This window comes from Mastomys coucha, unplaced genomic scaffold (genome assembly GCF_008632895.1).
Source record: "Mastomys coucha isolate ucsf_1 unplaced genomic scaffold, UCSF_Mcou_1 pScaffold7, whole genome shotgun sequence".
Classification (NCBI taxonomy): domain Eukaryota; kingdom Metazoa; phylum Chordata; class Mammalia; order Rodentia; family Muridae; genus Mastomys; species Mastomys coucha.
Window position 1 is genome coordinate 86351611 of NW_022196913.1, and position 27229 is coordinate 86378839.

General features: G+C 34.7%; 1 protein-coding gene across 6 annotated transcripts in view; it reads right to left on the reverse strand.

Annotated features, from left to right (window-relative positions):
* The window catches only part of Csmd3 (CUB and Sushi multiple domains 3), a 1179548-nt gene that overhangs the window by 266036 nt on the left and 886283 nt on the right, over positions 1 to 27229 (reverse strand). For all 6 annotated transcript variants that reach the window (XM_031358937.1, XM_031358936.1, XM_031358940.1 and 3 more), the window contains 4 exons: positions 25497 to 25688; positions 17067 to 17205; positions 14814 to 15001; positions 6194 to 6388 (listed from right to left, as the gene is read on the reverse strand). In XM_031358937.1, coding sequence (XP_031214797.1) covers positions 6194 to 6388; positions 14814 to 15001; positions 17067 to 17205; positions 25497 to 25688 — 714 coding nt within the window. The remainder of the gene's footprint in view (positions 1 to 6193; positions 6389 to 14813; positions 15002 to 17066; positions 17206 to 25496; positions 25689 to 27229) is intronic.

Here is a 27229-nt window from a genome sequence, read left to right on the forward strand (position 1 = left end):
GGAAAGGAGAAATTCGCATGTAAATAAAGAAAATATCTAAAATAAAAAAAAAATAAAAAATAAAAAAAGAGTTTATATACTATAACCAGGTGTTTGAAGTCTTACATCAAAAGGACAGCACAAGGTGCTAGCCTCAATACCCAACACACCAAGACAAAAAAATTTACAAAGTATTTATTTTTGGCATTATGGATCATATTCTAATAGTTAACTATCAACTGTTAAACATTAAAATAGATTAATATGCCCTGACAATGTTTTAAAATCCTTAGGCTCCTCCTGTTGGATAAGACCTGGTATGAAAAGCTATACAGGAGAAGTCACCTAATTCTCCAGTAGTGATCAAGTAAGGAACAGAGGTATAAACATATTAACATATAGCAGAAACAACCACTACAACAACTGGAGAATATAATTGGAAGAGACATAGGAGAGGAAGGAGGAGTTGTCACCTAATTGCATTTCTATCAGAGTCTCAATGGATGATGTCACACATTTATACATCAAGTTGAGTCAGAGAAAGTTTCATAAATATCTGAGAAAGTTTGTTACAAAAAACAGATTGTCAAAAAATGATTAAAAGGGGGCAAAGAAGATAATCATTGAATTAAATATAAGTAATTCTGTAATATTATTTAATGATCCATAAATAGAAATTTTCTCCTGAAAATACCTATCTACTTTTAAGAACAATGAATTTTCCTGGATCTCTTACATGTGACTGAGGCAATAATTGACCCTTAAATGTTGTTACTATATTATAAAGCCAGCTAATCATATATAATTATAATTAAGGAAACAAATAGGTTTCTATTATCCTTATTAGTTGTCTAAAATATTTTTAATATTTTTGTGAGATAGCAAATACATTGAATTATGTAATATACTTTTAATAACTTCATAAAATATTGTAATTTAAGCCATACAGTATACTCCTTGATCAGATATACTATCTAAATAGTGAATATGGACACATAGCTAAACTTACATTTAAAAATATTATTTAATATTAAATACATCTAAGTCTAAGTTACAAGTTTGTTTTCTCTAACTGTAGTAAATACTAACTTCCTATGACAAATTTATTTTCAAGTTATTTTTCTTATAACTTAAGAAACCACTGAACAAATTTAATTTGATTTCCATAAATTTTGCATTTGAGAAAGCTAAAAATAATAACTGCCTCTCTATTTTATTGATATAAGTGAAATATGGAATTACTCATATATTAAGAGATATAATGGTATATTTATTACCAAAAATGAGTGATATATGTTTATTCAATTGAACACAACATGTAAAGCCAAATGAAGTCTCAGGCACTTGTGTTCTTCATAGTACTATTGAAAATCATGGCCTTCCTGTACTAATATGTAACAGTTATCAATCAATTTCTGGGGCTTAATGTGCATGCTTTGTCTACTAACTGGATCTTAGCAGTCTAATTATTTTCCTGTAATTCTTTTTTTTCCCACCCCCCTTTTATTTTCCTGTAATTCTTTAAGGGATTTTTGTGTTTCTCCTTTAATGGCTTTTACCTGTTTACCTGTATTCTCCTGTATTTCTTTAAGAGAGTTATTTCTGTTCTTCTAAAGTCCTCTATCATCATCATGAGATGTGATTTTAAATCAGAGTCTTCCTTTTCCAGTGTGTTGGGGTATCCAGGTCTGCTGTGGTGGGAGAACTGTGGTCTAATAATAACAAGTAGCCTTGGTTTCTGTTGCTTCTGTTCTTGCATTTGCCTCTCACCATCTGGTCACCAGTTGTATTCGCTCGTCTTGCTATCATGGACTGTGGGTTGTCCCTCCTGTAAGCTTGTGTGTCAGCACTCTTGGCAGAATTTGAGTATGGACCAGGGTCAGCCCCGAGGGCACAGATGGAAACTGAAAGGATCCTGTCCCTGGCTGTTTTTTGGTTCCTGAGTCCTGATGGCTCTGGATGGGTCCCTCTAGGGCCAGGAATTTGTGTAGAAGTGGTAGTCTCACCTGGACTCTCAGGTGTGTCAGCACTCCTAGGAGACCAGATCTCTCCTGGCAGGATTGGGGTATGGAGAGTGGTGGCACATGGTCAGCTCCAGGCACAGATGGAATCCAGAAGTCTAATGAATTATTAAACATTAATCCAAAGTTCAGCTTTCTTCAGTCTATAATATCAAAGAATTCCAACCAAGGCCAGGTGTGGTCTTGAAAATATATAATAGATATGGTATGCTTACCAGAAAATATAGGTGTCTTAGTTAGGGTTTCCAATGCTGTGAAGAGATACTATGGCCAAGAACTCTTATAAAAGCCAACATTTAACTGGGGCTGGATTACAGGCTCTACATTTTAGTTCATCATAATCAAAGCAGGAAGCATGGCAGTGTCCATGCAGGCATGGTGCTGGTAGAGGTGAGAGTTCTACATCTTCATTCAAAGGAAGCCAAGAACAGACTCCAGGTGGCTAGAAGGAGGGTCTCAAAGTCCATGCCCACAGTGATACACTTCCTCCAACAAGTCCACACCTACTCCAACAAGGCCACATCACCTAATAGTACCATTCCCTCTGGGCCAAGCATATTCAAACCACCATATTCTATTCCCTGGCCCATATAGGCTTGTTCAAATAAATGAATCAATGTGGACCATACCTAAACAGAGTTTATGCTAAAACAACTTCAAAACTTCACATAGTCTACAGCAGTCTCAACAATGTTAAAAGTCCAAAGTTCAAGGTTTTTTTCTGATGTTTCATCCAATCACTTAAATATAATTCCCTATAAAATCAAAAGTAAAATGCATATCACATACCTCCAACATCACAGGATATACATTACCATTCCACAATGTCATAGTGAGGAAATAGTGGACCAAAGCAAGACCAAAAGTCAGCTGGGCAAAATCCGTAGTCAGCAACTCCAAGTCTGATGTCAAAGCTCTCTTCAGATATCCAACTACTTTCTGCTTTGATGACTGTAACACACTTTTTTTTGTTTGAACTAGTTCCACTGTTAGCAGATTTCCTCAGAAGATATCCCACAGCTCTGGCATCTCTAACATCTTGGGATCTCCATGGCAACTTCTATTCCACAGTTTCTTTCTTACATGATCTTCTGGGCTCTTACAAAAGGGCTTAAGTCACTTCTCTAGCTCTGCCCTCTAGCACTCCAGGATCTGGGTGACTCCACCCTCCTGCAGCTGTTCTTGGTGGACATCCCATGGCATTGACATTTCCAATACAATGGGATCTTCTGTTGCAACTAAGCTTCACCAATAGCCCCTCATAGGCTCATTTCTTTGTATGACATATTCAGTACTGGGCTGTCAACTGCAACTGAAGCTTCATCTTCACCAATAACCTTCCATGGTCTCTCAAGGTGCAAAGCCTCAGCTGTTCTTCACGACCCCTTCATCCCTTCAAACCAGTACCAGCTGGATGACTCTTAGACATTTCTATGTACAGATGCAGCACTAGTTAAAACCTTGGCTATCTCTGGAACACAGCTTCTTTGTCCTCTCAGAAAACTCTTCCCAGAAGATTTCACCTCAGTGATGCGTGTTTCTTCTTAATCACAGATAATTCTTAGCTCCAGCTAACCAGCATCAATATTTCCAGTAGTTCCTTCTATTCATGGTTCTAAAGCCAGAGACATGTGGCCAAAGCTATCTAGTTCTGCTGCTTCCTGGAGCTGTAATATGGCTCCCCTGTTCTATTATATCATCACCAGCTTTCTGTTTTTCAATTGCCTCACTGCCTAAGTGTGGCTGTCATGGAATCTGGTTTGTAGACTGGACTTGAAATGAGAGTTGGGAATAAAGGCATGTACCACTATGCCTGGGCCTAAGCTTTTCATGGCCACTATTCCTCAAGATCTGGATCAAAATCCTAATCTTCCAGATTCAAAATCTGGGTTAAAAGTGTGTCCTCCACTTCTGGATTGTAGTTCATTCCAGATTAAAAGTTCAAACTATTCCTTGTTCAACTTCAAACACAAACAATAAGCTTAGCTGGATTCACCTCTATTTCATTTCCATGACTGGTGCCCCTTTATTTCTTGAACCATATATTTATTATTTTTATTATTTTTTTTCTTTACTTTTTTTTTGTTTGTTTTGTTTTGTTTTGTTTTGTTTTTGAGACAGGGTTTCTCTATATAGCCTTGGCTGTCCTGGAACTCACTCTGTAGACCAGGCTGGCCTCGAACTCAGAAGTCTACGTGCCTCTGCCTCCCAAGTGCTGGGATCAAAGGCATGCGCCACCACTGCCTGGCTGCTTTTATTTATTTATTTATTTATTATTATTATTATTATTATTATTATTATTATTATTATTATTATTATTTTAAAGCTGCAACTCTTGATTTGAATGTTCCTCATAAGAGTGAACCATCATGAGAAAGTATAAACTTGGTGGATTGGACACTTCTTTTGTCAGTTTCACGACTCGAAATCTCTTTACCTCAGCTTCAGGCAGAGTCTGCAGATGAGGGCAAAAGCAGCCATGTTCTTCACGAAAGCAGCAGAAGAATGGTCTTCATAGTTCAAATAACCCTCAGCACTGATGCTTCCATATTCCTAGAGGACGGCCCATCAAATCCCACTTAAAGCAATCCCCGGCTTTCCAAATCCAAATCCCAAAATCAACATTTCTCCAAACAAAAGCATGGTTGGGCCTATTAGAGGAATGCCCCAGTTCCTGGTACACATTTCTGTCTTAGTATAGATTTCCATTGCTATGAAGAGGCACCATGACCAAGAACTTGTATAAAGGACCACATTAACTGGGGTCCGCTTACATACAGGTCCTGAGGTTTGTTCTATTGTCATCAAGGCAGGAAGCATGGCAATGCCCAGGTAGGCATGGTGCCGGTGAGAATGAGAGTTTTAAATCTTTTTCCCAAGGAAGCCAGGAACAAACTGTTTTCTAGGCATCTGGGGGAGGGTCTCCAAGCCTAGCCCACAGTGATACACTTCCTCCAGCAAGGTCATACTTCCTAATAGTGCCACTCTCTAGTCCAAGCATACTTAAACTACCACAATGGGTTAATCCGGGTTCACTGAGAACTGACATTATTCAGTCTCAAAATTTTAGATTACAACCTGGTATCAGAATTTGGCTCTTTATTTCTTACACAAACAAATTTGAAGGTAAGTATCAAATATCTTAATTTGATAGGTAAGAGAAAATAAGCTGAAAGAGATCAAATAACAGGTAAATCCATAATAATGCATAAATAATTATGTCAAATGAATATATTACACAAGAATAATTAGATATATGTTAGATATTGACAATCTACTCATTTCATCATCACATCAAGGGCTTTTCTCTTTCTCCATTTTATTTGTTAAACTAAAATCTAAGGTAATATATTTAATTTTACAGAATGGCCCAGTGCACAAACAACCAAATAGATTCCTGGCTATGCACACATCTATTTATGCACATGAGCATACAAATATATCTATTGTATTTGTATATCTGTACATACAACTAAAAGTTCCCAAAATAAATCTTCATTTGCTTTGTTTTGTTAGTTTAAGTATTTTTCTCTTTTATTTATAATTCAATTAAAGCTGATTCAATTCTCTATTATAAAATTCATAGTTATGACTAAATGGGTTGATTTTATGACTCACTGGTGGTACTCATACTTGGAAATTCTTTTCCAGGTGACATCATTTTCTAATAGACTGTGTGTATGTTGGCAAAATGCATTAAAGTCATTCAACTGACTTACATGTTTGTATTATTCTTCTACAGTGAAATCTTTGCTTGTCCCTGCAAGGCCTTTTTATACAGAAATGTATGCAATGTTATAGTTTTAAAGCACTGTAGTATTATTAATTTTTAGATACCTCCTTATTTAGAGAAATAAATATTGTTGTTTCTTGTTTTAAATACATTTTTACATCAATAATATGTTAATGCATTTTTCTAATTGTGTCAAATTACCACTTTAACCCAGATGATGCAAAAAATACTCAAAATATTTTAAAATACCTGTGCCTTGAGACAAATTCCCTTGCTACACAAACTACACTTCCATTGAGATAGCTAGGAATATATGCACTCTTCTAAAGAATTTTGTTATGAAATTCTTTTATCAATACTTCATAAACTCTTTTTATTGCCTATAATACACTGTTACTTGCACTTTAGATGAATGTCTAGAATATTTTATGTTAGTATTATCAAAAGTTGTATTTCTTACCATGACAACTTGGTAGGACTCTATTCCATCCAGGTCTTCCATCATCTCCCATGATACAAGTGAGTGTTGAATAACCTTGGAGAACATAGCCAGCATCACAGTAATAGGTGACTGTTGACCCCAATTTATAATCCATTCCAAGTCTGGTACCATTCATTATATTGCCTGGATCAAAGCAGGACTCCCGGAGTTTTGCTGTAAAACAGTATCAGTATATTAATTGGTTTGAGATACAGTTTTTTTTCTGTGATTCTTTTATAGGGTGCTCATCTCCTGAAGAACAGCATTGATGGCAACTCTGTGTTTAGAGAGAACACATTACTGATTATATGAAAAGAAAGTCATGTGCTACAACTTGCAGTCTGGATACATTTAAATCTGATTCAAGTTTAGTGACTTTATCTCTTCCTAAGTCCAGGCACAACACATGCACACATATCCACACATTCACAAAAGTTCCTTCTCCTGTATCAGCTTCAGGGTTCACACTGGGATAGACTCCCAAAACAAGATATGCTGTGTCCATGGGTTCCTCATCTGTGAAGTCAACTTACCAGGAATTTCTTTAAAAGCAACACTTCAGTTTTCTACATACTCAACATTCTACTGGCAAAAAACAAAAAATAAAAAGACCAAAAAAAAAACAAAAAACAAACAAAAAACCCAACAATTCAATTTTTAAAGAACAGTAAGCTAAACTTCTACACAAATAAAAGAAAGTGTGGCCAGTCATCATTCAAGTATGTTACACTTCAGAGGTCCTAAGTGTCTACCTGTTTGAGCATGCTGTATTATTTACTTAGTACTAAAGTACTTATGTCTGTACTGATCATTATACTTCTATTATTCATCTCTGAAAAGTACAAAATAACAGCTAAGTATAATTTTATTATGCTAAGTATGATAAATAATATAAAATGATATGTTTCTGTGTATGTGCATACGTGTGTGCGTGCATGTGTGTGTGTGTATGTGTGAGGTTATGTATGCATTGTGAACAAAACACTATTTTTACAAAGGACACTAGTATTAAAAGATAATCATATTTCCAAAAAGTCTTGAAAACAGCCACTGAGAGACGTACAGGACAAGTATGTAGTTTTAAGTATAAAGTACTCTAAAAATACTGGTTTTAGAAAAGATCCAGTAAGGTGATTACTGAACTAGCTCAGTAAAATTGGACCTTCATGTATGCAGAGGTTAATTTTCTTATTTTGTAAGAGTAATTTTCTCATTCTGCCTATTCACTGTGAATAGGGCAGAAAAAAACAATGCAATCTTAAAAGGAACAGTAACCCAACCTTTATCTCAAGTTCAAGTTAGACCGTGGAGAAAAGAAAGATTTGAATTAATATTTCAAACTATTAATCTATTTTGTGTTACTTTTGCTAACATTCTTCTATGTAGTAAAAATGCTGAAATGTTGTTGAAATGTTTTACTTTCAATAACAAGGCATTCAAACTATAATGAAAGTATGTTGGCTTTCCTCAGGAAGCATATTGACTTATTTATATTATTGCTTTTGCTTACTTTTTTTTCTTGGGAGATTCAGTGTGAATGAAATTATTTATCTTATGATTTTTATACATTTTTAAAAACCATGGTGAACAGTTTTTAAAATAATACTGCCTTTGTTTACTACCATGTGTGCCCATAGCATTTACATTTGGAAAATTTGAAAATTCCTGATACAAGTTATGAACCAAGAAACTTTAGAATTATTTTTATGAATACTATATTATGTTTACTTTATTATGATGAACAGATCAATGAAATGAGTTTTTCCTTCTATTTTCTAAGTAAGATATATTAGGTGATATTTTTTCTAAGTTCTGTTATATTTTAATTTACCTTTTATAGAATGTACACTAAGTGATTAGTAACCATAAATTTGCATTTAGCTAAGATAAGGCAAATAGACTTCATCTCATGTAGAATTGCAAGGCTATGTGGAAAATGGTTTCAGAATAATATTTGAGAGGACTGTGTGGAAGAGATGGTTAGTTTTCAGAGTAACTAGGTTACAGTCAATTAGCACAGTCGTCCTGAGCATTTCTATAAGATACTATTTCTTTATCTTTCATTCTGTGGTTTTTGGGCAATGTTTCCTTAATTAGAACCCACAGCAGAACCTAGATCTAGGTATCAAGTAATGACACCTTTTCCTTATTTAGTTCTCTTGCCTTTCCCATCCTTCCTCCTTTCCTTCTTTGCAGATGTATGCATAAGCTGTTCACCTTGTGTGTGTATGTGTGTATACATATGTATGTATAAGCTGTTCAAAAAATATATGTATATATACATATATGTATATACACATTATATATATGTATATATGTGTGTGTGTGTGTGTGTGTGTGTGTGTGTGTGTGTGTGTGTATAAAAGCTAAATTCCCCTAAACAACAGAGAGGAGCAATATATTTCTAAAGTTGCTTATGTCCCAAAAATGTTACTATAATGTTTCCTATTTATCATACATGAAAGCAAATGAACAACTAAATAAAAATACTTTTACAATGCTCAAAATCGATCAAATGACAAAGAAAACATTGCAGAGTTCCTTTGTATACAGATTACTCTAGGCATTGAACATAGGGCTGTGAATAAAATGGACAACATTTTGACTCTTAAGATTCCTTTCATTTAGTACATGTGGAAGTCTTTAGTAGACTGTAGGAAAGAGAGATTATAACTTTCCAATAACACCTTAAGGTAACAGTATTTATGGATAAGAGGCAGGACTATTGGGATGTATTGGAATCACAGTTTTGATCAGTCAAGTTTATGCAATTTACTTAAACTTGTTTTTCCAAAAATGTTATTCATAGAAGGAAATGATTTTAATGCATATTTATTCAAAATGAGCCTGAATATAGAAGCTCTTTTTAAAAAAATATGTCTTTATTAGCATTGCTCTCAATCAAGAGTAACCATCACACCTACAGGTTTGACTTAGGTCATTTAAAATTATCATCAGAATACAAGATTGATGTTGAGAACTGCAGACATTCAACATGTTCCTGAAGTTATAAAACAGACAATTAAACAAGCAAAGAAATAGAAATGAAATAGAAATAGAATAGAAAAAAAACAGAAGTACCTCTGTTTATGTGGACCAACCAAAATACCACAAAGATATTATATCAATAAAAGGTTTAAGTAAATTGAAATATATGAAGAAATTATTAACTGTCAGAATGCTTTCATTCTTAAGAACAACCAGAAAAATCTAATAATAAAGACATGCCATATTACCTGTTAGGTCTATGACATTTTAATTAAAGTAAGAAAGAACTTATAGAGAAGATTATAAACCATTACTGAAAGACGTTAATGAAAACATGAGTAAATTGAGAGATGGGTTGTATTAATAGATGAGAAGATTAAATGTCATACATCAATAAAGTCCCAAATGATTTATTAGTTCAACTTAGTGGCAATCAAATGAAATGTGTAGAAGAAACTTAATTCTAAAAATAAATTCAAGGTTCAAAATGTTGTGACAGGCATCAAGAACAAAATTAAAAAAAAAAAAACTAAACTAAATTGAACTAAACCTGTTCTGGTTAAGTGCTCTTTATAATCTCATTGTTTGGGCTTAGTTTCCAGTTGAAGGAGCTATTGTTGAAATTTCAGGAGACGGGGTAAAGCAGGTAAACCAAGGCAAGGGAGAACTGTGAAGGACTGTGACTGAATTTCACACCAAGTTCCTTTGCTTCCAAGCTACCATGAGGTGAGGAACTTTATGCCTGCAGCAAAGTGGTCCTGCCTAACCACTGTTCAGTAGCCAGGGGAATATGACTGGAAAACACTGAAGCCATGATCTAAAATAAACATTTTCTTGTTTTAATCAAACCTGTTGATATTTGGACACCCCAATAAAAAAATAATAATCTGACTTGCAGAAAGTACACTTTATCGTGGCTGTGCTACTGTGCTGAAACTCTTTTTTGTCTAAAGACAGAAAGAAAAGGCAGTGGAACAGACTAGAGAGCTAACAGACTGCACATGGAGGGGTCTGATTGTTCAGGCAGCATGTGTATAGTAGAGAACTGCAAATTCAATCATCAATAGGAGGAGAGGACCTCGGCCCTGTCTGATTGTTCAGGCAGCATGTGTATAGTAGAGGATTGCAAATTCAATCATCAATAGGAGTAGAGGACCTCGGCCCTGTGAAGGTTCTGTGCCCCAGTGTAGGGGAATGCCAGGGCCAGAAAGTGGGAGAGGGGGGGTGGCAGGCATGGGGAAGTGGGAGGCAACAGGGGTTTGTTTTTGTTGTTTTTGTTTGTTTCTTTGTTTTTTGGAGGGGAAACTGGGAATAGAGAAATTTACATGTAAATAAGGAAAATATCTTAAAAAAAAAAAAAAACAGATGAGACAGGGACATGATAGTTGGCAGCAATGGCATTATCTGTTAGAAAGTGGTGCTCCAGCACTTGATTAGTCACATAGTAAACATAAAGTTAGAGTACTGGTCCACAGAAAATAAACTCACATAAATTAATGTCTGTAAATTGTAAAATACAGCTCCAAACACTTGAACAATTACAAGAAGTCATGTGTATGAAACTTTGAAATGAAAAAAGGTACCTTTTTACTTTCTTAAAATGTTTTTAATTGGTTATTTACTTATTTACATTTCAAATGATATCTTCCTTCCCAGTTTCTCCTCCACAAATCCCCTATCCCCTCCCCACTCTTCCTTTATGAGGGTGCTCCCCCATCTACCTACCCACTCCTGCCTCAGCACCCTAACATTCCCCTATGTGTGATCATTGAGCCTCCACAGGACCAAGAGGCTGAGCCTCTTATTGGATAGCTATACCCGCTCCTGTTAGCAAGCAGTTCTTGGCATCAGCAATAGTGTCTGGGTTTGGTGTCTGCCTGTAAGATGTATCCCTAGGTGGGGCAGTCTCTGGATGGCCTTTCCTCCAGTCTCTGCTCCACTCTGTCTCTGCATTTCCTTTTTTACAGGAGTAACTCTGGATTCATATTTTTGAGGGAGTGGGTGGCCCTATTCCTCAAATGTGGACTGTGCCTATCCACTGGATATGGTCTCTGTAGGTTCTATCTCCTCTTCGTTGGGTATTTCATCGAATGTCCTCTCTGTTGGGTTCTGGGAACCATTTGAGACTTTCTAGTAGCTACTTTCAGTTCCCACTCCCTCACTGCTACCTACCTCTTTCCAAATTCCTGACCCTCTGTACTTCTCTCCCATCTCATCCCTTACCTGAACCAGACCTCCTTATCCCCTTCTCCTCCTTTCCCCCGCACAGATCCCTCTACTTCCCGAGATTATTTTCTTTCCCCTCTGACTGGGACTGTAGCGTCCACAGTTTGGTGTGGTCTTCAAGAAGGGTACTTTTGTTTTGTTTTGTTTTTTTCAAGACAGGTTTTCTCTGTTTAGTCCTGGCTGTCCTGGACTCACTCTGTAGACCAGGCTGGCCTCGAACTCAGAAATCCACCTGCCTCTGCCTCCCAAGTGCTGGGATTAAAGGCGTACGCCACCACCGCCTGGCTCGAGAAAGGTAATTTTAAGCAAGACATAAAAGGTATAAATTATGAAGGAAAGTGAAAATTAAATATAATACAAATTTTTAGATACTTGTACAACATAGTAATACAAAGATAAAGTAGAATGCCCCATTTTAACCAAAAGGGGAATTCAAATATTAATTGTAGCATAAATGACATAGATACCATATGGACTTCTATAACATAAAACATTTCCTATAATAAAATGAACAAATTACAAATTTTGTGATTGCAGCAATGCACAAATCCAACAAGAAGCTATCAATGTGCAAAGTAGAGAGATAGATTCAACTTAATACTTGTTGGACAAAATTAATATATTGCCAGTGGCCTAATAACCATGAGGTTAACAATGTTAAAATTCACAAAGTAACTGTGTTTTCAGATCTTTTATTCTAACCCTCTGAAGTTTAGTGTGAATGGGAAAATCCGCACAATAATTTTTAAAAAACATTGCAATATGCAATTAATTTGAAGCATTTTATACTCTTTGACCCAATAGTCCTGCTACCACAAACACAAATGTCTCAGTAAGATTCTGACATATATAATCATGAAGATCCATAAAAGAGTGTTTTTCCTACATGATTTATTTGCAGCAGTAGAGACTAGACTAACCTATCTATCAGAAATAAAACAGAAATTAACTATAATACAGTTATATTCAGGAGTATACTAATATACATATTAGTATATAATATTGTTAAACTCTTAAAAGAATAAAGAAAACCAGCAATATATAATCAATGAATGTGAAATGGTTGTATGAGTATAGATAGTATAATAGATGCCTTAGTTATTATTCTATTGCTGTGAAGAGACACTATGGCCAAGTAAACTCTTATTAAGGAAAACATTCAATTGGGGGCTTGCTTATAGTTTAGTCCATTATCATCATGGCAGGAAGCATAATAGGAGTGTGGCAATACTCATGGTGTTTGAGAAGTAGCTGAGAGCTACATTCTGATCATCAGGGCAAGAAAGGGAAGGAACTCACCCTTAGTGAAACCATTTCTTAGACATGGCTACACCCACTCCAACAAGGTCACACATCCTAAGCCTTCTAAGTATTCAAATATATGAGCTTATAGGACAATTTGTATTCAAGTCACCCCATTAGAAAGTATCTATCTATCTATCTATCTATCTATCTATCTATCTATCTATCTATCTATCTATCTATGCATTCATAAAAGAAAAAGTTAAGCACCAAATCCAGGTTTGGGAGGATATAAACTTTAAAATTACAAGGCTGAAAAGGAGGTCATGAATCTGAAAGAGAGCAGGGAGTCAGAGGGCACAGAATGGTTTAGAGGAAGGAAAGAGCGAGAATGAAGAAATGACAATCTCAAAGAACTACAAAGCAAGGATGTCTGAAGTCTATCCCAAGTGTTGATTGTAATTTTACTCCAAGCTACTTAGCAGAGTCCTAGCAGAGGGACTGAGAATGGAGACCCTCCTTCTCAGTAGAGATAGTCATATGGTGTTCAGGACGAACTCTTATAAAAACCACTGACTATGGAATCCATGGCTATGTTTTTTGCCCACTCCTGAAAAAAAAAATAATTCTGCCAACTTCAGGACCAGATCAACTAACACTTGCAGAAAACTCCAATAAAGAGCTCTAGCCCCAAATACTCATTGTCTGTGCAAGTAGCTGGTTCACTCCTCTATGGACAGGCCATTTATTACTCTGCCCTGTAGAATGGATGCCTCGCAGAATGCTCAGGGTTTCAACTGAAATCACATTTTTACCATATTTATGCTTAGGGTTTATCTCTGGCCTTGGCATCTTTGCATGCATTCCCAAATGATAATAAATATGTTTTACTTGCTGGCCTGTGAACATTCCCTTTCCTACTTGCAGATCCAACAGAATTTGTAGAAGTTTCTTATATCAGAAGTTTTATACAGAAGAACCTCATGTCTGATACAAAATAGAAAAATAACTTACATCATATATGTGATATTTGACTTTTAAAAACAGTAATAAAGAATTATTTTTGTAAAGAAATATGCTACTATATCAATGGTATTCATTGGATGGATGCTTTAAAATTACTTTCTCCTGCATAATTTTGTTATTAAAATTAATGTTGGGTCTAGTGAGGAAGAACACTTTCTATGGAAATACAGAGACCTTCTTTGCATTTGTAAGACACTGGTAAAAGCCACAAGACAACTTAGAACCCTAATAGTGAGTGTACAGGATGAAGATAGATTATTGAGGATAGGCAGAAATTAGTTTAGCCCATCTTGGGAGTTCCAGGTTTAGAGATAGACCCTATCTCATGAGAACAAGGTAGAAAGCAATAGATCAGCAAACAGTGTGTTCTCCTTTGGTCTTAGTGCCCAAACACATAGGTGAATGTACCACTCCACATACACACACATACAAAATCTAGCAAAATAACGTACATGATGAGACATTTACATACTACATGATACATATTTATATCAAAATACTACATGGTATCCCCAAGATGAATACAATTTGTATCTTGTGCATTAATTTGAGCTTAAAAGAAGATGTAATTAGTCATTAAGTTATAAAACAGTCTATGATTCAGAAGACAAAATTTATAAAAATATCCATGGACAAACAACTATAATTGATCAATATAGTTCTAAAACAACTATAAAAATTATTTTATAGAGACATAGTTTTCACAACATTATGCTAACTCATTAATATCAACATATTTAAAATATTAAACATTTTTGAAATAGAATTTATTCTTTGTTCTCTTTTGCTGAAAGAAATCTCCGAAATAGAGTACTTTAATAAAACTTAAAAGTTCCCCAAATGAAGTAACTTTTATCTTTCAATATTTTGTGGTATTAGCCTGCTACCACAATATATTAATTAGTAATCTGTTTGCCACTTACATATCTTTGAGATAGTAATTAGAGAAATGCTAATTTCCTTCTCACTGATGGGAAACCACATTGAGAGCTCTTTTGTAAGATTAAGCTCTATACAGCACATACAACTAAAGCTAACAACATTCAGTGCAAAACTATTACCCCGTAAACGTAATTCCAGTTTAATCAGGATGCTAAGACTGAATGTGCACACTTACCTTTATACTCTAAATGAAATCCAGTGTAACTGACAGATCCATCGCTCCGAAAAGCCAAGTGCATGGTATTCGAGCTGCTCTCAATTCTTTCTGGTAACTTGCTGTCTTGAAAACTTCCAATCAATGGACTATTACTGTCTGGACCATCATATATATAGAGGAAGTCATAGTTTGGTTCTATGCTAAAACTAAAACAGAAAGGGGAGGGGCTCTTACTAAAAGGGTTATCAAAGCAGATGTACAGCCAAAGAATAATAGATCTTGACAAATATGCCTGATATCGAAGTTTATCTGACAACAAAACAAAACAAAACATGTACTGGACATGACTAGCCAATAAGCAGTAGGAAAGAGAAATTCATCTTGATATTTAGAAGGTGCATTTTGACAACATATGTAAGAGGAACCCCAGTTAAATGGGATAATTGAGGAAATGGCATGGTCCTGGGAATCAGCTATTTATCTGAGCTTTATTTCTTCACTTTCTATCTTATATATTATTTTGTAAGATATCTTCCATTAGTAAAGTGAAATACATATACACTTTTAATTTATCATGTATTTTATATAATAAAAGTGTAACAAAACTTTTCATTGCTAGTCACGAAAACACAGCACTTTAAAATATATCACATATCAGAATAAATAAAAAAATAAATGTACATATTATTTTTAAATAATTCAGTAAAATACTCTATTCTATTCTATTCTATTCTGATAAAAATATGTATATGTATATTTTTTCTATTAGAATAATGCAAAGGAAATTATATTTATAGGCTTCAAAATTTAGATAGTGGTATAATGACTTTTACTCTGTATATGATTCAAATTTACATTATAGATAATAAAACACTGAGCGGATGGTACACTTATAGAAATATGATATATTTATAAAGTTTGGTCAGATCAGTCCTGTAGTTTTTATTTTGCCAGTGAAAAAACTGAAACTCTTAAAAGTCAAAAATCTCCTTAATGTCACATCATAAATGACACACTTGGAAATTAAATTTCTGTCCTATATTTCCTGCAGTATAGCTTTTTATTCCCAATTATTAGCTAACTAAATTTATAAGAAGCAAAGCAGTGTATCCAACATCTTGATAATTTCTATTGTCTTAAAATACAATTTCTTCAATAGCAAAAAATGGGAGTAATAATCTTATTTACCAAGGAAGTCTTGGACTAATATACTAAAATAACTAAGCAATCTCATTCTCATTGTCTTGGTATCAACAAATATCAATTATTGAATTGATATGAATTACGTGAATTATAGCATTTATATCAACAAATATAAATTATAAAAATAGCAATTCCATATTTTGCTAATTTTTGTGGTTTTAAATTACATAGTTTTCAATTTGGCTTTTAATATATTAGAAGATATTTTATGTTTGAGCTTAATATTCTACACAAATACCAAGCCTCTTTAAAGTACTAGACATAAAAATTATAGCTGTGGTTCTTAGAATCAACTTACTGGTTACAGCAAAGCTTGTAGACATGAAGAAAACTTGCAATTTAGAAGGACTCTGCATTTTAAACAGTGCAAACATGTAACCTGCCCTCTCACTGCTCCCAGAAATCTTCAGCCTTATCTTGCCTGGTTGGAGGTACTGGGGCCTGAATCTATAGTTGTGTCTAAGCAGGTTGGCTGCTCTGTTTCTGGCCTAAAATCCCAGCTCCTGCATTCCCCAATCTTAAATCAAAAGAAGTCATACTATGTGATAAAATATTGGTTTCTCATAAGGAAACCAAGTCTTCTTCTTCTTCTTCTTTTTTTTTTCAGATAAAACAGAAAAAAAAAAAGAAGGAAAGAAAGAAAAGAAAAGCGATTAGAATTTCTAAATCAGCACTATTCCTGTGGCAGAAATGAGTTTTGTTGCAGAAAATACAAGACCAAAAACATCGAATCACTGATGGCTTAATCTTACAGAATAAAAAAAGCAGCTGATTTTTATTTTAAACCAGTGGTATTACGTACAGAGAGAAATTAAAAATAATTGGGATCAAAGTTTGTTATTCAATAAACCTCTGGATCATTCCCACCCAGGATCTCTGGTAAGGATTCTCACCCACTCACCCTCTCCATGCAGACCTGCTGGTCTCTGAACAAGAGCTTTTAAATCATCCAATGTAAAGTACTAGTGTTAGTATTAATTTTTAAAAGAAATAAAAACTTACCAAGTACAAATGCCAGAGAAAACTAACCAGAAAAGATTTTATACATGGAAAGATTGAGGAACTCACCTGATGAAGGCCAAGGAGATAACATAGTCCGTATTGACACTGATGGTCCAGTCACAGTCCCTGCTGTGTGGGTATGGATGAGGGAAGTTTGGCGAAAGGATAAAGCCTGAAGATCCTGTTAAATTGCCTCCACAAGGTGCTTTAATTTAAACAAGCAAACAAAATACCTTAAGAGATTAATAAAATCCATTAGCTGTCAATATTTGTGAAAACATTTCTTTGAGGGTATGTGAGACTCAGCACATACTTCATTTTAACAGCGTGGGATGCTGGAATGCTGGGATGTTGCATGTCTTTCAAAAAATCCATTAAAATACTGAACACAGGACACACCTAAACACATACGAGCATATACTCACAGATACACACACACACACACACACACACACACACACACACACACACACCAATACTTTGTTGTACTGGCTTCCAACATAGCCTTTAAAAAAGGGTAAAAAAAAAAAATCATTTGTGTCAAGTAAACATGAAACATCAGGAGCGGGATTAAAAAATGGTTTCTCCATGGTTACTAGGAAAGAAACCTGAAAGTTACGTTTAAAAAAATGGAAGCAAAGTAAAACAAAATCTTAATAACAAATGCCTTCAAACCCAGTATGAGGGAGGCTTGACTTACACAGCAATATCCTTTATCATAAAAGACATAAGGGTGATCAATGAATAGGATTTTAGTGGTCAGCGTATTTGCACAGCTTGCCTTATATCATTTTTCATATTTGTAAAAGAGCCTTTAAAAATAATTGAGTAAAAATAAGTGATAATCTAAGAACTGAGTCTACTTTTCAGGATCCTTACTGTGACTCTAGGATTTTTCCTAAAATCTAGTTCCTTGACTGATAAAAATAGGCAATTTCAACAGATTCTATTGTTGCTCTAGACACAATTTCCTGTAATTTGTCAGTGGACAGGCACAAATAGTTTCCAGATAGATTCATAGATTCAGATGTCTTTTTTTTTTTTTTTTAAGGAATATGATTATTTGTCCTCGGTGGTAGGAAAGGAGAATGGAGGAGAACATAGTGTGGTATGAGGATTCTTGTATTCCTATGATTCCATCTACACAATTAGCACTCTTGTCTGACTTTTAAAATTGTTGTTTTCCTAGATAATAACTTAATTCACTCCAAAGGTAAAGAGATCCTTTTGACAGCCAAAGTTGACTTTGGAGGTAAAGGCAAGAGTCAATAGGACTTCAGTAATTTAGAAAATCCATCCTTGTGCTTCTTCATGCCACCACCCTCGTGTATAGATTGAGACTTCAACTCCTAGACGTTTAGAACATCTATACTGCCAGACATGATAAAGCCACACTGCTTCCTCCCTCTTTGTGTCTTTGTCTACCATTTGGGTACATGCTAGTAAGTGATTAGATGGAATATATCAAACTCAAGTGTCGGCTGGATCTGTGCATGAAGTGTCCTTCTGTGAAAAGACACACCCTCAGCCTGACCTGAATTCTCCTTTCTACTCTAGAACCTTTATTTACTTCATAGTTTCCCCTAGGTCTTCTTTTTTTCACAAATGAAGTGTAGCTCCGTAAGGGCATTTGATATCCTTCCAGTGTTTTGACCTACAGGTATCTAATTTTACCTGATGTTTAAGTAATATCCATAGCCTTTTGTTGTTGTTGTTCAAGGAAAGAAATTATTATAAGAAATCAGTAAGACTTTCCCGTAGGACTTGTCTTAGACTCACTTATGATGTAGATAATCCCCCAACACCTGCCTTTTATTTGAGTAGGACTAGACCAAAAACAGACACTGCAAAGCCCTACTACCTCCAATGACCAGTTGTTCATCAGCCTCCTTTACCAGCATGAATAAAACTTTAGTAAACCAAGCTTGGATTAAGTATCCTTTTGAAATTTAGGCCTCTGATTTTTGCCCTATCTCCAGGTTCACACCAGCATCCAGTATTTCTGAGAAGAAATTGGACTCAGATTACAACATGCTCTGAGCCATCCAGTAACACCATACTTTCATGTATTCTTTCTTTCTTTCTTTTTCTTTTTCTATTTCTGGTGATTCTTTTCTGAAAAAGAGAATTTCCTCTTTCCTTGCTCTTGCAATACATACAAGACTAGGCTAACAGTGTTCACCCTGTTACAATGGTCTCTTTCAATGTAGTCCACTGTTCTCTGCTTTCTGCACCTACGCAATAATACTTTTTAAGTAAAAAGACTATGCTTAGTAAATTCTATTGGAAAGGGAAGTCTAATTTCACTGTCTTTGCACAGCTTCCCTTATATCATTTTTTTATATTTATAGTAGAGGCTTTAAAAATAATTGAGTAAAAATAAGTAATAATCTAAGAACTGAGTTTGCATGCCAAAAACATTACTATGACTCTTTGATTTTTTTCCTTAAATCTCATTCCTTCATTGATAAAAATAGGCAATTACAACAGATTCTTTTGTTGCTCTTTCTACCTGGAATATAGAATATAGAATTGACTGATTCTATATGTTGTTCTTCTATGTCTGTAAGTTATATTTATCTGTCATAGCAAAAAAAAGTGTGCTTGACTATAAATCATGAGACAGAACTCTTAAGATTTAGTACTATGAATTATGTCAGACAGGAACAATTACCTATTTTTAATTTTTTTTATATTTTTTATTAGATGTTTTCTTTCTTTACATTTCAAATGAAATCTCCATTCCTGGTTTCCCCTCCAAAAACCAAAAAACCAAAAAAACAAAAAAAACAAAAAACCCTGTTCCCTCTCCCCTTCCCCTGCTCACCAACCCACCCTTTCCCACTTCCTGGCCCTGGCATTCCCCTACACTGGGACATAGAACCTTCACAGGGCCAAGGGCCTCTCCTCCCATTGATGACAAATGAGGCCATCCTCTGCTACATATGCAGCTGGAGCCATAGGTTCCACGACGTGTACTCTTTAGTTGGTGGTTTAGACCCTGGGAGCTCTGAGGGTACTAGTTAGTTCATATTGTTGTTCGTCCTAAGCGGCTGCAAACCCTTCAGCTCCTTGGGTCCTTTCTCTAGCTCCTTCATTGGGGACCCTGTGCTCAGTCCAATGGAAGACTGTGAGCCTCTACTTCTATATTAGTCAGGCACTGTCAGGGCCTTTTGTACTTGGAGATCCAAAAGTTTTTATCTGGTCTTTGCTTTCTGAAACTATCTCCTCAATTTTTCTGTCTACAAACCTTTTCAATGCCAAGTCAAGTTCTTGTCAGCTCCATGTCAATGTTGTCTAAGGCCTCTCATTTTCCTTGCTTTTCATAATTATCCCTTAACATATTGACATCACCTTAAATCTGATGAGCTAGTTTCTAGAATGTGATGTCCAATTTCAATGCTGTCATGAAAATTTCTATTTCATTTTGTAGCCTGGGTAGTCTCCTTAGTTTCTTCCTGACTTCCTTATGCAGCATTGTTTACATTGTGTTTCTTCCTCTGTTGCAATCATCTGTGTTGAACATGTTTACATTCATGACTTTATCTCACACTTTTTATTAATGGGAAACTCCTCTTCCTATCTCATCTTGCTGATCCTCTGTGCCTAATTACAAATCATGTATTATAGCTATTGCTACCTAGTAGTCTACTGGCACAAAAATAATATAATATAAAAGTCATATAATATTAAAGTCAAATGCCTCTGTCTTGTTCCAAAGTTACTACATTAACATTGCCATTATGTATATTTCCTCTTGTCTCTGACCTTGAATCCAAGAATTTTTTTTTTTGAGGCAGGGTTTATATGTGTTATAGTCCCCACTGTCCTAGAACTCACTCTGTAGATCAGGCAGGCTTAAGTCACAGAGATCTGCCTGCCTGTGTCTCCCGAGAGCTGTGATTAAGGTCATGAGCCAACACTGCCAGACATCATGTATATTTCTAAGCGTGAAGCCTAACATTCTTCAGTAAATCTTCATATTGAATACATCAAGGAGATGTATCAAGAATTTATGTCACAGACACACTTCAGTTTGTCTCACTTTCTTTACTTGCTTTTTATTGACCTAAATTGAAACTTATCTTTTGTTAGAATTGTGAAAATGACTGACTTCTCTTTCCAACAATTATCTTCTGAGTGTAGATATCTAATCATAGTACAGAAATGTTAAGTCAGTAGTAGTTCTGTAAAATCTAAAAGACAATGCCCCAGTTTCAGTGCATCTGCTTCACCTGACCTCTATTCCCTTTGTGATATTGTCAATAATCACTTTGAATAAATAAATTATATTCAAAATATTATAAAAATTTAGTTTAAAATTACATTAATTTATTAATTTATTTTGTGTGTTTATACCAAGACATATGGAGGTTACAGGGCAACTTGCTGGAATTGTTTTCTCTTTCTCCCATGTAAGTCCTGGGGACTGAACTCAGAGGTCAAGATTGGCAGCAAGCACCTGAACTTACTGGGCCATCATGCTGGCCTTAAGTGTCTTTTAATTCTACATACCTTCTGTTAATATAATTACTTCTTTTTGAAATGTTTTTCATATGTATATTTATATAGTTTCACTTGTGATTTGAAATGTATCACAGCCTCTAGGAACACTTAGAAAACTTTAGTTTTCTTCTTGACTGAGCTGGACTTAGCCTCAGCTTTTCTGAACATGATTTGAGACACTACCAACCTCATGCAGGCAACTTCTATGTTTATGATCTCTTCATTTGCATACTTCCATCATGTGTCAGCTTTTACCATTTACATTGTAAAGTCAAGATGATTTCTAATATGGTGTTATTTTGTCCAGGTGCATGTGGTGTTTCTAAAAATCTTTGTTGACATGTTAATGGTTCATCATATTGATTATGAAAAGAATGGTAATAGTTATATGAATAAGTGGTTTAATGTTCTATGGAAAAAAACAACTTAATTTGTGTTTAGGACTTTTAAAATCATGTATGAATGATGAGCAAATATATAAGGTATACAAAGCTGTGTACAATAGCAAACACAAATTGCACGTTATGCATATAAAAGAATTATATGACTTATAAGTCTTTAGGGGGTTATGGAGTGTGAATATGTGTGTAGAATGGAATCAATTTGGTTTCAGATTTATCTATTGCTACTAGGAACAATAATCTTTGTACTGTTATAAATTATGTGCAAATACATATGTACACATAAGACTATATTCTTCATAAACAAACAAAATAAGTTAAGTATATGTATACTCATAATCCTACAGGATGTTGCTGAAGGCTTTTCTTTTCTTTAGGGATAAAGGCTCCTAGCTTCTTTTACTACATTATTTACCTTATCAAATTTTCCCTTATGTATTTCATAGTTATGGCTATATTTGAAAATCCAACAAAGCCAACCAGAGAGTAAAACTCCCTGACATTTATAAATTCTAGACTGCCAATGAATACATAAAATTTATTTTAAAATAGCTTCAACTTTAAATAGCTGTTAGAAATCCATTAGGTTTTTCTTTTTAACATGTTTAATCATAAAACACCCAAAATAAAATCAAAGGCATCTATGAATTAAATTTCAGTTGGCTTCTCTGGAATCTTGACATGCACAATTTGTTCTGAGTATTTTTTTTTTTTTGTGAGACAGTAACACGAGCAGCAGCTATGAATCTATTTTACAATCTTCTTAATTTTTTTGCCAATTCAATTTTATTCATGTACTGTCTTTCTCAGCAACCCACCCACACTAATGTCTTTGTTATTTACCTTCATATTGAGTGCAGCTACTTTCCCTCTGGCAATGTCAAAGTAATCTTCACACTGTCAATTTTGTTGGAATGAATTCTATTAACTCTCTCAAGATGACGTCCTTCTGTTTGGTACTTGCTATGAGGCTGATTTTTTTTTTTCACATGCAAGTAAAATGCTTTATTCTCTGAGGTCTGAGACACACACTTACAGAGTTTCTAAAAAGTTCAGGGTTTAATCTTTGTCGTAGTATTTCCAATCATAGAGTTCTTTCTTATCAGTTGCAGGGGTCAAGCTTTCTGCAGCCTTAGCAATTTTTCAGATAGTTTTTTAAGTTATTTTCTTCCTCAGAGAAGTTCTAATGCATATCATTTCTTGAAGCTATCTTACCCTTCGCCAAAAAATAATACTCAGTTCCATAATCCATACAAAAATGTTCCACACCCTGCTCCACATAAGTAAGATTCAGTGCTCATCTTCTCCCCTCAGATTCAGGTCCTTTTAGATAGAACATACCACGGTTTATAAATGGAATTTTATAACAGCCTCTTCAGAATGCTTTAAACTTATTGAAGTTTAAGCTGTGTTTTTTTTTCTTTAGGTTCAGAATAATTCTGTTCAATGTTTTAGGATTCTGCATAAGAATATAACATTAATATGATGTTATAGGCCTAGAAATCCTATTAAGTGATATCCTGGCCTATTAATAACAATCTCCAGCAATTTTGTGGAATTTCACTATTTTTCTTAAAAAGTATAATATTTGTTAAAATTTTGAGAATATAAAAATATATTTTGATCATATTTATCTTCTATTCTTCACATTATTTTCTCTCAGATTCACTCTTATTTCTCCATGCCCTTCCAAATTCATGTCTTCTTCAAAGTAACAGAAATGAAAAATAGACCAGGATGTCCAAATTGTCCTGTTACTTGTTATGGGGCCATCCAGCAGAAAAGTTCACTTGGAATGACTGTCCCTGAATGAGAAGCCATAAATGTCAACACCTCCTCAATTAGTAGTGGGGGATCATGAACCCTTTCTCCTTCCTGTTTTGAATTGTGGCTGGCTTATTTTATATGGAGATCATCTTTTATGGTATGCAATAAACTTTCAATTATAATATGAAGTTTTAATTTACTTAGTCTCACAGCTAATGAAGTAGTGAATAATATTTATACCTTAAGCAAATATACTTAATATTTTTCCAACCTTTTCTTAGAAAAATTTCTCAAATAGCTCCCCTTACCTGATTTTATTGATATGTATTTTATAAATATAAATCAGTTGATATTCAATAATATAAAGCTTTCAATTGTGTATAAAGAACAATAGAAAAACATAGCTATAGTAAATTAAGTATATAAAGAAATATTTCAAAATCTAAACAAGTTCTGCCATTATTTTGTTTTAGATTTTAAGCCTCTTCTATACTCCTGGTTCCTGCCTATTATTTATAAAAGAGGCCTGCAAGAAGAATTAAGGCTTCAATGTTAGTGGCTATTATGCTTTAAAAACCTACCTACAAGATATAGAAAATATAGTTTTTTAGTTTAATTTCATTGAGAAGAAGGTTGATCAGAGTTAGTAATTTTCTCATTTTATTGGTAAAATTCCCAATGGATGGAAAACAAGAGGTAACTAAAGAGTTTGACTTTTCAACTTTTATATAAGCTGTTACAACATGGAGTCAAACAAGCCAGTATAATTCATTGAGTTCCTTTGCTGCTGACTGAGGTATTAAAAACATGCTATCTAATTCTATGTGATACTCAGAAAGAAATTGCTAGGAAACTTGTTTGATAATATATTTAGAAGCTGAATACAAATGAACCAAAATAAGACTTTTCATTGAAAACATGCTAAGTTTGCTTATCCTGATTGCTTTAAATCCAATAGTGAGTGAGCAAGTTATAGAATCCCTCTTGAAGCTGTTGTGATGCAATGAAATCGTGAAATGTATTTGAATAAAAATGTAGGAAAGAACTATAAGCTTGACTTGGTGAAATATTTTGTAAATTAACTAGAGGATGACATTTACTTGAGTAGAAAATCTTAATATTAAACAGATTACTTAAATTTAAGATTTTCTTAATGATTATATTGAATAACATGGTCATTTCCCAAAGCTTGTTTCATTTTTGTTGTTGTTGTTGTTGTTTTGTTGCTTCCTGACCTAGTACTGAAAGGCCTATATCTTGAATCTCTAGACTGAGACTTAGAGATATGAAAACAAGTATAAAACCAGAAGTCAGACAGGTTAAAGCATGGAACAAGGTCTGGACACTCCTCAGATCATCAAAACAAAACCTGATGTTCTTTTGATATTACTGACTTAAATGGAAAGCCAATCCTTTGAAGCTCTAAAATAGTTGCTGATATAACCTTCTTAGAAGAAATAACACAAAGACTAAATCAACATAGTGCATTTTACATACAGAGTCTCAGTGACTAAGTTTTAAAGAAAAAGGTAATAGATTTATCCAGCAAATAAAGGCTGAAACATTATTTCAGAAGATTTGAGTAATCACATCTTAAAATTTTAAGCTGTTCAAACATAATAAAATTATGAACCTTTAACCTCAGAAACTAGAAATCGGCCTTTCTAAGTTTGTACATTTTGGGTATGTACAAGACTCCTCTGAAATACTCTGAAATCTTAAAATATACAACTTTTCTTGAAGATAGTGCTTAATAACATCAATACCAGGTCTTAATCATTGCAATATATTTTATAAAATTTTAATTATTCTTTAATCATACCTATACAGACTGGTGGGCTGGGCTGCCAGAAGTATCGATTTTCTACCTGAATGCAGGTTATTCTTTCTTGTCCTTGAAGCTCATATCCAGGATCACACTGAAAGACAACAGTATCCCCAGGTTCTCGTCCATCACCATTTCGTGTTCCATTCATGGGGACTCCTGGATCTCGGCAGGCAGTTGCAACTGAACCTATCAAAAGAAAAAAACAAGCATTGCTTTATACTATCACACTCATTTTCATAGTTTCAAGCTGTAATAATTAATCTTTACAACTTTCCTCACATCTAAGTTTTCTTAGGAAACTGCCTTTAAAAAATGCTGGAAGAAGCTGAGGAGGAGGGAGACCCCATAGTAAGACCAGCAGTCTCAACAAGCTGGATACCTGAGATCTCACAAAAACTGAACCACCAACCAGGCAGCATACAGTAGCTGATATGAGGCCCTCAACATATATACAGCAGAGGACTGCCTGATCTGGCCTCAGTGAGAGAAGAAGCACTTAACCCTCAAGAGACTTGAGGCCCCAAAGAGTGGGGTGGTCTGGTGGGATTGGTTGGGGTAGGAACATTCTCTTGGAGACAGGAGGAATGGAATGAGGAAGAGTTGGAGAGCAGAGCAGGATGGGGATAATGACTAGACTGTAAAAAGAGATTTAATAATAATAATAATAATAATAATAAATTTTGAAATATGTTTTAATTAATTTCAAAAATCTATTAAATAAATGCTTTGTCTTTCTTTCTTTTTTCTTTTTTTTTAAGTATAGAATAGAGTTTATTCAGGGCATGGGGAGGGGAGTTAAGAGGGTAGTAGAGGTAGAGAAAAGCAGAGAGGGGGAGAGAAAGAGTAGAGAAATAGAGGCTGGTAATGACCACATGGAGAGAGGGCAGAAGGGAATGGGGAGAGAGGGGGAGCAAGAGAGAAAGAGGCAAGAGAGAGAGGCAAAAGAAAGAGAGTAAGAGCGCTTTTGTATGTCTTTAATTTTTTAATTTTTAATTTTTGTGCTAGCTTGTTCTAAGAAGTAGCATAACATTGGTGTCACTAAATATTAGACATGCTAATAAATTTCCACATTCTATGTTTTAGCCTTTTCTGTTGCTGTGACAAATACCCTGACATAAAAACAAACAAACAAAATTTTAAAAATGAAACAAAACAGAAACAAATCCAAAAACTCTAGGGTTTACCTAGCTTAAAATTTCATGATACTGGCCACCACTTTGGGAATTCAAGAAACCAGTCATATCACATTCACACTCAAGAGCAAATAAAAAAAGGATACATCCTTGCTTTCTTACCTCACCCACCTTTCTACTATAATGCAGTTTAGTGTCTAGCTCATTAAATGATTCTGTCCACATTCATGGTGAGTTATTCATTTCAACTCAATTAAGGCAATGTAGACAATTTCCTACTAAATGCTTACAGTTCTACTTTCACCAGATCTAGAAAATTCCTCAACTGAGACTCTCTTTGCAGATGATTCTAGGTTTGCAGATGACTCTAGGTTGTGGCATGTTGACATTTTAAAACCAATTATTCCACTATGTAAAAGTCATTGTGAAGGGATTTAAAAGAACACTGCTTATGAGAGAAAATATTTGTTTGAGAGATATCCAGCTTACATGCTCACATCAGGGACTGAGAGGAGGGAGCTAAAAGCATCCAGTGGAAAAAAGACAGCATTTTCAGCAGATGGTGCTGGCTCAACTGGAGGTTAACATGTAGAA